The 15,183-nt window shown below is 38.0% G+C and overlaps 1 protein-coding gene and 1 long non-coding RNA gene across 5 annotated transcripts in view; one reads left to right on the top strand and one right to left on the bottom strand.

Annotated features, from left to right (window-relative positions):
• Positions 1–15,183, top strand: part of LOC146805161 (uncharacterized) — a 245,637-nt gene that overhangs the window by 74,877 nt on the left and 155,577 nt on the right. The window lies entirely within an intron of this gene.
• EPHA3 (EPH receptor A3) overlaps positions 11,688–15,183 on the bottom strand; it is an 853,417-nt gene continuing 849,921 nt past the window's right edge. For both annotated transcript variants that reach the window (XM_085622346.1, XM_085622345.1), the window contains exon 17: positions 11,688–15,025. In XM_085622346.1, the coding sequence (XP_085478472.1) occupies positions 14,920–15,025 (106 nt within the window). In that variant the 3' untranslated portion in view covers positions 11,688–14,919. The remainder of the gene's footprint in view (positions 15,026–15,183) is intronic.

A 15,183-nucleotide genomic window follows, 5' to 3' on the forward strand; every position in this document is an offset into this window, starting at 1 on the left:
ACCACAGTTCTTGTGTTATTTTCATGGTATTTATTGATTCTCAATAAAGTCTTTCAAACATAAAAAAATTTGATGTACAACACATAGTGATTACTGTATAGTGGTAACTGGCAGAGGAAACAGTGAAGACGCTACCTAAAACTGAAAGATTCAATGAAAATACAGCTGTATTTATCTAATCTTAAGAGAACTGTTTTGGTAATAATATGTAGCTACAATGCTGATGCCATTTTGACACAAATTGTGGGAATGCAAGTGGTCTTCCTCTTAAGTACAATGGTTTTGAAAATGATGAAGCCACCCAATATGTAATTAAATGGAGGATGATTGCAGTATCCCAAATAGATAATCAAAAGGAACATCAGCCTCTAATTCTACTTCTCCAGGTTTTCTCCCATTTTGGAGTTACGTTTTCTGACTTTTGTCAATGATTGTGTTAGTGATTTATTTCTTGCTTCATGATACGTTTCTGTTTTTCACAATCATCAAATGATGTCCAAATTAATTATTTTGTTAGGATGCACTGGAACTGATGTTTGACACGTTTCCTTAAAACAGGGTGGTATTCTTAACACCAGCTTACATTCAGTAACATTCAGTTATTTATGATTCAAGGAGGCTCATATTCTAATGCCAGGAGTTAAGTACACAGGGGTAACCCTTTAACCCAAGGAACCTGGGCCTCGTAAATATATATGAACAATGGTTCCGTAGGGGAAATAGTATTTAGAAAGAAGAAAAATCAATAGAACAAAAACACAGCAATCAATGATCTAGCAAGCAATTAATCTTAAAGACTGAGTAATACTTCAAAAAACGTAACAATTTATTTTAAGTATTTCATGTGAATTTTAAATCATTCATCAACTCCTTTAGATATGTACGAAAAATACAAACGGGCTGTATATACAAAAATATTTACAAAGCAACGACGCAGTGACAAAGTGAATAGGGTGACTCAGTGTGATAGTGCAAAAGTGGATATTTACAATGTTAATAAAATACAAAGGAAGTTGTTTTAACACAAAAAGTCCTCGGCTAATTTATGGATAGGTAATGAGCCTTGTATGGCACACGTCCTGTAATCTGTATGTACAAGGTATTCCAATTAGTGCAGGACTGTGGAACCGTCAACGTTTCGACCCTGTGTCGACCAGTTGTTCTATATGGTCATGTCGGGCCTTCTTCAGGACATTGGGGATGTATAACAGCCTGCATGAAATAGATATAGATCAATATCTGCTGTGTTAAAAGTAAAGTTAGGGAAGGTATAAGTTTCCCATAAACTCACCCAAATAGCGGTGAAAGGACCGGAGTCAGACAATGTGGCGTAGTGGCAGTCAGAGGAGATTACCTATTAACATATGTGCACATTAGTAATCAAGTACTAAATGCCAGTCTTACTTAAACACCAAATGCCACAAGTAAAAATGTTAATTTTTACCAATATCACAGAAGGTCTAGGTTCTTCTTCGCCTAGTTATCTACTCTTGTTCTCCTTTTGTCATTCCGGTCAGCGTGCCAGCAATCAGTCACTGCAAATTTGAACGCAAATAGGGATATTCAGAATAATGACTATAGAGTTTAGGTAAGGCGCCACTAAAGCTTAGTGGTCCATAGGAAAGCTCACCTGACTTCGGGATAATTTATTTAGCAATGCTGGAGTCTGGGACATCAGGATATCACTTCCACTAGAATAAATCACAAATCAGCCCTCATTAGGTATTGGACTAGTATGCTATGTAAACATTTCAAACATTCTGAACTCTGGAGTCATCACGGGCTCCAATTCATATAGAACGCAAGCATATTTGCGTGCGAAACGTATCGTAACGCTAATTCATCAGTACCCCCTCGTTGTAGTAAGTGTAGATCTTATACGTGTTTAGACGAGTGGTATAATTTCTTTCCTTAAAAAAACGAACTTATGACCCAATTAAGGAGTGGTACCCCCTCATTGTAATAAGTGTAGATCTTATACGTTTTTAGACGAGTGTTGTAATTTCTTTCCTTAAAAAACCGAACTTATGACCCAATTAAGGAGTGATGGCATGAAATCAGTTGTAAAGTCCATTGAAGTGCGTGAAGTCAATTAATCTAAAGTCTGCAGTACCAGAGTTACTGCAAAAACCACCTACGGTCCATACGGCGAAAGTTAAACAAAATTAATCGGCTATAATTGGACGTCGTAGCTTCATGCGCTACAAGCGTGAAGCCGTATATAGAGGAGAGTACTCCTACCTGATGTTTGAAATGTATTCTCGGAGTCTCGGGGAGTCAGTATGAAGCGCGCCACCAACCTGACCGTGATACGTGCAGCAGCTAAATAGTAGCTGCTATGGATAAAGAAATAGGACTCGAGTACGTCTCCGTTATGGTTTCATGATTTCACAATTTTATACGATGTTGAATCGGATAGTATAAATAGGGCCTATTTAAATAAATAAATGCTCCAAATACGGCATTTGTTAGAATTTAGACCAACACAGCTGGGTCGTATGCGATGTTGGTTTGAAAGTGTATTCAAGCAGGAAGACCATTTTGCTCAGCCACAAGGCTCTAATTAGCCTGCCAGTGCGCTTGGAGGTGGTCAGTTTATAAAGATGAATGAAACCGATGGCTCAACTCCCAAAAGCAATGTAAATAAACAAACAGTACTTAGCAATGTGGGTATTTAGGTATAAATATAAAAAAACAAATGAAACTGATGGCTCAACTTCCAAAAGCAATAGAAATAGAAAAACAGTACTTAGCAATATAGGCATTTAGATACCACATAGGTGATTTCGAGATATTTGTAAACAAAACACTTTGTGTTAAGAATGTTTGAGAACAATAAATCAGTTAACCCACCAATGCCGATTGAGTTATCCATATTCTGCGATCAGAAGCAGTTATTCCGAATACAGTCAGGGGTCATGAATACATCTAGCCCCAAGCAGTTATTTGGACCCATCTATATATATATGATAACATTTGGGGGCAATCGTTACTTACATTGCATATCATGCAGCATATAGGCGAAATTGAAAAGCCTGTCATCATATATGCGTTGTGTACAACATTTCATCGCACATTGGTGACAGGACAAAAACAGGTAGTCATAGCATGTATCTTCAGAATAATGTCCGGGGAACCATATCAGTAAATTGGATTTCATACAAAATAGCCATCCTGAGCATATTGATATCAATACATGTGCATTAGGCGGGTCATAAATTTAGAGTAAGGACTGTTAACGAACTTCCCCAAAGCTTATCACAGACAGGTTAAGTGGTAATTGTGTAATTACCTAAAGCATAGCATTCCCAGTTGTTTGTTGGTCTCTTCATTTTCGTTGAGCCCTGTCTTTACAGAGTCTAGGGAGTGGATCCACCTACACTCCTTATAATTAAGCAAAGAATGGATATTCCCACCTCTCGGGTGCAGCCGCACCCTCTCAATTACTGTCCATCTCATACTATCTGGTGGATGATTGAAACTCAGGAAATGGTCAACTAGAGGTGCACCTTGCGTTCTGCATTTGACCCTACTCATATGCTGCAGAATTCTACATTTGATTTTTTGTGTAGTTTGCCCTACATATACTTTATCGCATGGACAGTAAATTGCATAGATAACGTTGTTACTGTTGCAATTGGTAAATGTAGGTCGTGTGAAGTTTTTTGTACCATACACGAAAGACATACCCTCTATTGAAGAGTCACAAGCTTTGCAGTTGCCACATTTTTTATGTCCCAGGATAGGTGGCAATGATAGTTGAGAACGTAAATCTGGTTTAGGGGGACCATGAAGGTAGGCACTGACCACTGTATCTTTTATACTCTTGCCACGTTTGAAAGCAAATAGCGGTAATTCTGTGGTTCCAATTTCCGTGGCTACCAGATTCCAATATTTGGCAATAGTTTTTTTAATGGATTGACTATCTGGGTTAAAGGTGGTAACACAGACTATTCTATCACTCGTCTTCTCGCTTTTTTTAGTCTCTAGTAGAGTTTCTCGTGGGCAGTACCAGGCTCTTTTTTTAGCCCGTTTCAGGAGGATGTTAGGGTAACCTCTATCTCTTAGCCTTTTAGTGAGAACACTAGCTTCCGCAAAATAATCTGCTCTCAGCGTACAATTACGGCGCAGTCTAAGAAACTGCCCATAGGGCAGATTGTCTCGAAGACTGCGGGGATGGTTCGAATTATAGCTAAGAAGAGCGTTTCTCTCAATTGGTTTTCTGTACAATCCAGTGTACAATACCCCATCTGCAGTTTGCACATTGAGATCTAAGAAACTTATGGTTTCATTGTTTTCATTCATTGTAAATTTTATATCGTCGGATCTTCCATTTAACCAGTCAAAAAACGACTTGAGGGTCGTAGTTGAGCCGGTCCAAATCATAAAAACATCATCAATATATCTTTTCCATACATTGATGCTGTCTCTATAAGGATTGCTTTCGTCATAAAGAAAGGTCCACTCAAAATGGTTCATGTACAGATTTGCCAAGGACGGCGCATAGCTTGCGCCCATGGCAACGCCCTTGCATTGAAAAAAATATTGGTTATGAAACACAAAGTAGTTTTTTCTCATTGCGATGTCCAACATGGCTATTAGGAAATCCGTAGGGATTCTATGGGGTGCAGGTCTTGTATTGAGTACTTCTTGTATTACAGACAGAGCATCTTTTTGTGGTATGCTTGTGTATAAGGAAGAAACGTCTAGAGTTACTAAAAGTTGTTTCTCCCTATTAAATGGATGGTCCTCTATGAACTGGATCATTTGAGTTGAATCCCGAACATAGGATTCGGTGGCAATCACAAATGGCTGTAGAAAGTAATCAATATATTGATTTAAAGGTTCCAGTATGGAGCCGCAGCCCGATACAATTGGACGTCCCGGTGGTTTATCAAGGTTCTTATGGACTTTCGGCAGAGTATAAATTGTTGGAATTCTGGGGTTAGTTTGGGTGAGAAATTTGGACTCTGGAATACTAAGAAAACCTGAATCAAGTGCATGTGTTAATAAGGAATCAATCAGAATTTTTATTTCGGGTGTAGGGTCCTTTGTGATTGGTTGGTAGCTATCACGGTCATTAAGTTGTCTTTGGATTTCATCCACATAATCACTCCGATTTTGTATTATGATTGAGCCCCCTTTATCCGCAGCTTTAATAATTATTTGGTCGTTGTTCTTTAGGGACTGTAGGGCCACTTTTTCTCTCAATGGAATATTGTAGGGGACAAATCTAGGTTTGTCCAATATGGACAAAACTTCATGTGTAACGATTTGTTCGAAAGCTACAATTTTCTGGCTCATATTCTGTATACCGGGTGTAAAGACAGAGTTGGGTTTGAAAGGTGTTGCTGCACTAGACCGAGCGAAAGGTTCTCTATGTGCATAAAAGTACTTTAGTCTGACCTTTCTGAAAAACTGCATCAGTTCAAGTTTTACCATAAAAGGATCTGTTCTCTGAGTGGGCACAAAAGATAGCCCTTTGGATAGGATATTATTTTCTTCTTGCGACAAGGTATAGTTTGAGAGATTAATGATAGGATTACTCTCATTTGCAATCGCCAATTCCGTTTGGATGTTATTAGGGATGAGGGCATCTCTAGTGTTAATCTCTCTAATAACTGCTCAAGATACTGGATGGTGCTTGGAGTTGAGACGGCTTTAGAATATTCGAAAAAACTTATCCAGGAAATCAATGATCTGAAAAGAGAAATAGTGGGAGACAACACTTTAACAAACGCTAAAGAAGCATTGGAAAAGGCAGAGAAAACACTCGCCGAATTCCATACCTTCACACTACAAAGAAAGTCAGACAAACTACAGAAGGATATACAGAATTATGACAGAAAGATAACATATCCTTATATTTCTGACGATTACTATCAACAGGATAATCAAGGCTTTTACACGAATCGCAGCAGACAGGGCCCACGAAGGTTCACCACCTTGTCGAATTCTTCCTTTGGGAGTAATTCCGAAGGCGAAAGCGAGTTAGCTTCGACAAGTACAGCACCAAGACCACAAGGCCCCCAACAACAGTCTTTTTTAGGGGACGCACCATGGAGTTCCAACAGAGGGAGAGGGTTCCAGAGACAGAGAGGCTGGTACCGGGGCAGGGGCGGGAACCAACAGGCCCACACCCAAAGGGGAAATCAGAATCCCCCGCCTCAACGAGGCAACCAACAAGTGAGATTCTACGACCAGGTGAACCATGGGGAAATCTCAACAAGACGCCAGACATACCGATGGTAACATCAGCTTCCCCGAATATAACGTCTGACACCTTAATTACTGTAAATTCAGATACGACCTTACCACTGACACATGTTCCTCTTAGAGAGATTAACACTAGAGATGCCCTCATCCCTAATAACATCCAAACGGAATTGGCGATTGCAAATGAGAGTAATCCTATCATTAATCTCTCAAACTATACCTTGTCGCAAGAAGAAAATAATATCCTATCCAAAGGGCTATCTTTTGTGCCCACTCAGAGAACAGATCCTTTTATGGTAAAACTTGAACTGATGCAGTTTTTCAGAAAGGTCAGACTAAAGTACTTTTATGCACATAGAGAACCTTTCGCTCGGTCTAGTGCAGCAACACCTTTCAAACCCAACTCTGTCTTTACACCCGGTATACAGAATATGAGCCAGAAAATTGTAGCTTTCGAACAAATCGTTACACATGAAGTTTTGTCCATATTGGACAAACCTAGATTTGTCCCCTACAATATTCCATTGAGAGAAAAAGTGGCCCTACAGTCCCTAAAGAACAACGACCAAATAATTATTAAAGCTGCGGATAAAGGGGGCTCAATCATAATACAAAATCGGAGTGATTATGTGGATGAAATCCAAAGACAACTTAATGACCGTGATAGCTACCAACCAATCACAAAGGACCCTACACCCGAAATAAAAATTCTGATTGATTCCTTATTAACACATGCACTTGATTCAGGTTTTCTTAGTATTCCAGAGTCCAAATTTCTCACCCAAACTAACCCCAGAATTCCAACAATTTATACTCTGCCGAAAGTCCATAAGAACCTTGATAAACCACCGGGACGTCCAATTGTATCGGGCTGCGGCTCCATACTGGAACCTTTAAATCAATATATTGATTACTTTCTACAGCCATTTGTGATTGCCACCGAATCCTATGTTCGGGATTCAACTCAAATGATCCAGTTCATAGAGGACCATCCATTTAATAGGGAGAAACAACTTTTAGTAACTCTAGACGTTTCTTCCTTATACACAAGCATACCACAAAAAGATGCTCTGTCTGTAATACAAGAAGTACTCAATACAAGACCTGCACCCCATAGAATCCCTACGGATTTCCTAATAGCCATGTTGGACATCGCAATGAGAAAAAACTACTTTGTGTTTCATAACCAATATTTTTTTCAATGCAAGGGCGTTGCCATGGGCGCAAGCTATGCGCCGTCCTTGGCAAATCTGTACATGAACCATTTTGAGTGGACCTTTCTTTATGACGAAAGCAATCCTTATAGAGACAGCATCAATGTATGGAAAAGATATATTGATGATGTTTTTATGATTTGGACCGGCTCAACTACGACCCTCAAGTCGTTTTTTGACTGGTTAAATGGAAGATCCGACGATATAAAATTTACAATGAATGAAAACAATGAAACCATAAGTTTCTTAGATCTCAATGTGCAAACTGCAGATGGGGTATTGTACACTGGATTGTACAGAAAACCAATTGAGAGAAACGCTCTTCTTAGCTATAATTCGAACCATCCCCGCAGTCTTCGAGACAATCTGCCCTATGGGCAGTTTCTTAGACTGCGCCGTAATTGTACGCTGAGAGCAGATTATTTTGCGGAAGCTAGTGTTCTCACTAAAAGGCTAAGAGATAGAGGTTACCCTAACATCCTCCTGAAACGGGCTAAAAAAAGAGCCTGGTACTGCCCACGAGAAACTCTACTAGAGACTAAAAAAAGCGAGAAGACGAGTGATAGAATAGTCTGTGTTACCACCTTTAACCCAGATAGTCAATCCATTAAAAAAACTATTGCCAAATATTGGAATCTGGTAGCCACGGAAATTGGAACCACAGAATTACCGCTATTTGCTTTCAAACGTGGCAAGAGTATAAAAGATACAGTGGTCAGTGCCTACCTTCATGGTCCCCCTAAACCAGATTTACGTTCTCAACTATCATTGCCACCTATCCTGGGACATAAAAAATGTGGCAACTGCAAAGCTTGTGACTCTTCAATAGAGGGTATGTCTTTCGTGTATGGTACAAAAAACTTCACACGACCTACATTTACCAATTGCAACAGTAACAACGTTATCTATGCAATTTACTGTCCATGCGATAAAGTATATGTAGGGCAAACTACACAAAAAATCAAATGTAGAATTCTGCAGCATATGAGTAGGGTCAAATGCAGAACGCAAGGTGCACCTCTAGTTGACCATTTCCTGAGTTTCAATCATCCACCAGATAGTATGAGATGGACAGTAATTGAGAGGGTGCGGCTGCACCCGAGAGGTGGGAATATCCATTCTTTGCTTAATTATAAGGAGTGTAGGTGGATCCACTCCCTAGACTCTGTAAAGACAGGGCTCAACGAAAATGAAGAGACCAACAAACAACTGGGAATGCTATGCTTTAGGTAATTACACAATTACCACTTAACCTGTCTGTGATAAGCTTTGGGGAAGTTCGTTAACAGTCCTTACTCTAAATTTATGACCCGCCTAATGCACATGTATTGATATCAATATGCTCAGGATGGCTATTTTGTATGAAATCCAATTTACTGATATGGTTCCCCGGACATTATTCTGAAGATACATGCTATGACTACCTGTTTTTGTCCTGTCACCAATGTGCGATGAAATGTTGTACACAACGCATATATGATGACAGGCTTTTCAATTTCGCCTATATGCTGCATGATATGCAATGTAAGTAACGATTGCCCCCAAATGTTATCATATATATATAGATGGGTCCAAATAACTGCTTGGGGCTAGATGTATTCATGACCCCTGACTGTATTCGGAATAACTGCTTCTGATCGCAGAATATGGATAACTCAATCGGCATTGGTGGGTTAACTGATTTATTGTTCTCAAACATTCTTAACACAAAGTGTTTTGTTTACAAATATCTCGAAATCACCTATGTGGTATCTAAATGCCTATATTGCTAAGTACTGTTTTTCTATTTCTATTGCTTTTGGAAGTTGAGCCATCAGTTTCATTTGTTTTTTTATATTTATACCTAAATGCCCACATTGCTAAGTACTGTTTGTTTATTTACATTGCTTTTGGGAGTTGAGCCATCGGTTTCATTCGTCTTTATAAACTGACCACCTCCAAGCGCACTGGCAGGCTAATTAGAGCCTTGTGGCTGAGCAAAATGGTCTTCCTGCTTGAATACACTTTCAAACCAACATCGCATACGACCCAGCTGTGTTGGTCTAAATTCTAACAAATGCCGTATTTGGAGCATTTATTTATTTAAATAGGCCCTATTTATACTATCCGATTCAACATCGTATAAAATTGTGAAATCATGAAACCATAACGGAGACGTACTCGAGTCCTATTTCTTTATCCATAGCAGCTACTATTTAGCTGCTGCACGTATCACGGTCAGGTTGGTGGCGCGCTTCATACTGACTCCCCGAGACTCCGAGAATACATTTCAAACATCAGGTAGGAGTACTCTCCTCTATATACGGCTTCACGCTTGTAGCGCATGAAGCTACGACGTCCAATTATAGCCGATTAATTTTGTTTAACTTTCGCCGTATGGACCGTAGGTGGTTTTTGCAGTAACTCTGGTACTGCAGACTTTAGATTAATTGACTTCACGCACTTCAATGGACTTTACAACTGATTTCATGCCATCACTCCTTAATTGGGTCATAAGTTCGGTTTTTTAAGGAAAGAAATTACAACACTCGTCTAAAAACGTATAAGATCTACACTTATTACAATGAGGGGGTACCACTCCTTAATTGGGTCATAAGTTCGTTTTTTTAAGGAAAGAAATTATACCACTCGTCTAAACACGTATAAGATCTACACTTACTACAACGAGGGGGTACTGATGAATTAGCGTTACGATACGTTTCGCACGCAAATATGCTTGCGTTCTATATGAATTGGAGCCCGTGATGACTCCAGAGTTCAGAATGTTTGAAATGTTTACATAGCATACTAGTCCAATACCTAATGAGGGCTGATTTGTGATTTATTCTAGTGGAAGTGATATCCTGATGTCCCAGACTCCAGCATTGCTAAATAAATTATCCCGAAGTCAGGTGAGCTTTCCTATGGACCACTAAGCTTTAGTGGCGCCTTACCTAAACTCTATAGTCATTATTCTGAATATCCCTATTTGCGTTCAAATTTGCAGTGACTGATTGCTGGCACGCTGACCGGAATGACAAAAGGAGAACAAGAGTAGATAACTAGGCGAAGAAGAACCTAGACCTTCTGTGATATTGGTAAAAATTAACATTTTTACTTGTGGCATTTGGTGTTTAAGTAAGACTGGCATTTAGTACTTGATTACTAATGTGCACATATGTTAATAGGTAATCTCCTCTGACTGCCACTACGCCACATTGTCTGACTCCGGTCCTTTCACCGCTATTTGGGTGAGTTTATGGGAAACTTATACCTTCCCTAACTTTACTTTTAACACAGCAGATATTGATCTATATCTATTTCATGCAGGCTGTTATACATCCCCAATGTCCTGAAGAAGACCCGACATGACCATATAGAACAACTGGTCGACACAGGGTCGAAACGTTGACGGTTCCACAGTCCTGCACTAATTGGAATACCTTGTACATACAGATTACAGGACGTGTGCCATACAAGGCTCATTACCTATCCATAAATTAGCCGAGGACTTTTTGTGTTAAAACAACTTCCTTTGTATTTTATTAACATTGTAAATATCCACTTTTGCACTATCACACTGAGTCACCCTATTCACTTTGTCACTGCGTCGTTGCTTTGTAAATATTTTTGTATATACAGCCCGTTTGTATTTTTCGTACATATCTAAAGGAGTTGATGAATGATTTAAAATTCACATGAAATACTTAAAATAAATTGTTACGTTTTTTGAAGTATTACTCAGTCTTTAAGATTAATTGCTTGCTAGATCATTGATTGCTGTGTTTTTGTTCTATTGATTTTTCTTCTTTCTAAATACTATTTCCCCTACGGAACCATTGTTCATATATACATATTCTAATGCCAGCACTTTGGTGAGCAAGTCTTACCCGCATCTAGAAAAATCATGGCTCTTCATGCTGTGGTTTGGTCACTTTCGAACCCAAAGGCAGAGCGCTCTGCAGAGCAGTACTACATCTAATCAGTTAAAATAATGTACAAAAGATTTGTATGAGTTGTGTCAATTCTGATCACTTCAAAAATCTCTTCCTGTAAAGTGAAATTTGTCCAAATATATTTTAGCATTTGCATAATTTTGTTTACTGGCAAAGTGTAATAATAAGATCAGTTGAGACAGCCGATCAGAATAAATTTCTGTGACCACACGGCTCATGGATTTCGGATTTTGGAAAACTGGAAAAGCCTATACAACAAAACTAGAAAACTTGAATTGTTAACATTTTCAAAGCAATCACCTCCTCATTCAATTCTGTGAAAATAGTTTCAATATGTTTATTATAAAAATATAAATGTTTCCACTACAAATCATTTTACATTAGCAAGAGGCCATCTAGGGTTGCACGATGTATAAACTAAATCGGTAATGTTTTCAAATAACAAGTTAAAGCAAATGTATTTTGCATTGCTGGCTAGTTAACACGTATATGTGATTTATTGTATGCTAAAATAGGCATGTAAAATAGATATGTGAACTTAAATAAATAATTTGCAATTTAAGCTTTTGATACACATCAGAAAACATGATATATGGATCTGTGAATGCCATTGCTTATGCAGTTTTTGTGAATAACATTTTGGGTTCTGTGCAAAGATGTGGCCATAGCATCTAGTACCTCTTATCCACAGTCAAGAATCATACATAGTCCTGTATACATATATACAAGGTAATAAACATTACATCTACAATGTCTCCTTTAGAGATTACTCAAATCCATATGCAGGAAGATGTGCCTCATCGGGTAAAGAAAAGAACTCTTCATATGAAAGATTCTCAGAATGTGAGAGGAACACGTGTAGTAATCATGCCTCTCAAAATGCCATGACAGAGTGACAAACACTACTCATTTGGATGATTAAGGCCCTGGAGTTTGGTCAGATAAACCATTAATGAATACAAGATGGGGAGATAATAATGAAATGCTTCCAAACCACCATTTACAGTGGTCAGCATGTCAATGTGTGAAGTAGGGAATATTATTACTTGCAATGACCTTGCTTTTCTTTTGAGGTGATACACCATCATACTAGATTCTAAAATGTACCCTAAAATATGAATAAGGAGATTGTATCGGCATTTGGGATTTTTGGGAATTCTGATTTTAAGTTTAACCTGAATATGTTTATTTAATTCTTGTATCGGTCTGACCATAGATGGCAATGATACTTATGACTTTACAGTTCATTCGTGAAATTTCTTACACCTTCTCTTGTGTATCTAAAAGCGATGAGCTCTCTCTGCCAGTCTATTCACTTCAATTGGTCATTACCTGGGTCTCATTATGTGGAAAGACCCAACATAAAGAGTCATTAAGGAGTTGCCAGTGTATGCACTGCAATCACAACAACTATAGAATATATTAGTAGGGCCTCCTGACTGTCAAAGTATCCATCTCCTGAATCTTTAGCACCCACAGATTCAGAGACACAAATGCTTTTGTACACCATCCTTTCCTTTAAAATCTACCAAGGGTATTGTGTGGAATAGCAAATAAATGTAGGGGGGAAGTTAGGTGTGACAAGGGATTGTGGTTTTGACCACTAGGCTTCCAAGTATAACTCCTGTCCCTGTTTTTTCAGTTTTGAAAATATGCATTATTTGTATTTGTCCTGTGATTTCTTTATGGTCAAAGGTTATGTAATATCACTTCACTTCGTGGGATGTCACTAAAGTCAAAGTTCAAATGATTTCTCATCCAATAATAGTATCATGTGATATCACTTTTAATGCCACTTTGGTGAAATGGCACTTGTCCACATAAAATGTGAATTCACTTGAATGCATTATGGTCTTTAAGCCAAAGGAACTGTGGAAATATTTTTTAAAGTAGGGTTCAAACTGAACTCAAGAGAGCCATAAAAGGCTGTCCATCGACAAATAACAAGTCAGAGTGGAAAAAATGATTTACTAATGAAGCTCAAATGGAGCTAAATTCATGCAAACAAGTGGCAAAATATTAATCAAATTAAATGATGTCTTTTGGATGAGGTAGAATAAGACATTTAATGGCATTGCTTGACCCACCACTTTGCAAACATCAGGATTGTTCCTTTCACACCTTAAAGGCAGAATTGCATTATTTTACCTTGGTGGCGTCATTATAGAAGAGGACAAAAAACCCTACCACACCCTCTGAAAGGACTGTTGTGTTGAAACCTCTGGGCTTTGCATTTGAACAGGTGTATTAGATAACTGAGGATCATTTACAAAATATTTCATATTCATTTATTGCTGTGCAAGTGCACAGGATGACTACTCCATATAACAAATAATCAACTATGGGATTTGTTCTGGCAAGAAAGATGGGCAGTGGGTTCTGAAAATAGGGCATTAAGCATAGAAGCATCTGAGACTATGGGCACTTCCTTCAAAGCTTCAAAGTGTTGAAGTTCAATTTTCTTTCAGTTTCTTAAACAGGGAATATGTATACAATTTAGATTCTGACCATGTGCCAATTAAAGAGGCTTTACACCTATACAGTCAAATACCAAGACCACTGAAATACTGAAATGGATGAACCCGACATCAAAGAAGAAATGTCCTAATGTTTTTCTGAAAAGCATTGAAAGTTATTTATGAAAGATGCTTTAAGAAAAGGCATGTAATGTTAAAGTGTTTGCGTTTCTTTGCCTGATCACTTTTTTAAAGAAACTCTAGTATAACATACATATAAAGTAAGTGCAAGATCCAAAGAATCATTACATTTCTTGGATTTGTTGTATATGGGAAGATGTTTTCAATATGTTTGACAAACCATGGGTTTTTTTGCACATAAGGTACGTTCTTTGTCATTGATACTAATATTATTTGGCACTTTCAGTAAAAAAACCAAGTCATCATTTTTATCATCATGAACAATAAAAATAACAATAAAACAAAAATAAATACACAATTTTAAAAATTATGATAATTTGCCTGTAATACCTGGTGGAGTCTGTCATAATTTAGATCAGGCTATTAGAATTACTACATACATAGTTTTGAATTAATTTTGTAGCTTAAAATACAAAATTGTTAATATGAATCTGGGCATTATGTTCAAGGTTGAAAACTCTTTATTGTACCTGAAATTAAAAAAAGCCTCTATAACAGAGTTCCTGTTTGCAAAAATACTGCATGAATTTCCCTCACTGCTATTGGTGAAACTCCATAGCATCTGATCAGCTTCATTGTCACTGTATTTTCCATGTCATGACATTTTTCCGTTTCAAATCCTTTGTGTTTCTTTCCTTTTGTTTACAGGATTCGCCAGTTTCACTGTCCCTGCACCCAAAAAAGTACCCATTCGTAATCACTAAAATATAGAAAATGTTTTGCTCTTGTTTTAAGGCATCTGTACTTATAGTTGAATGTCTCGGTGGGCATGAGAGTTCCACCCATTTCTACCCACTATTTGATGCTGTCCTCTGTGTCCGCATTTGAATCAGTTGGTATTGCTCTTCTACAGCATCTGCCCTCTTTGCTTTTCCTGAGAGTTTCCCGTTAGTCCTTTTATACTGGAACAGGGCCATTTTTTGAATATGTTTCTAGTGCTTTCAAGCTGCTAATAATCATCTTCGGAGGTCCAACAACTGTGACGCCAACCTTTTTCATGTCACTGAAATCAGAAAAACAAAAGTGGTGAACATAAGTGTCCCAACACAAAACAAATTATTAAGTCTTTTTGTAGCACTCATTTAGCATTAAACTAAAAGTCAGAGTACGTTAGGGGAAATTTAAAGTTACATTTCACAAGCAAATTTTTATAACAAACTG

This window comes from Triturus cristatus, chromosome 8 (genome assembly GCF_964204655.1).
Source record: "Triturus cristatus chromosome 8, aTriCri1.1, whole genome shotgun sequence".
Lineage (NCBI taxonomy): Eukaryota > Metazoa > Chordata > Amphibia > Caudata > Salamandridae > Triturus > Triturus cristatus.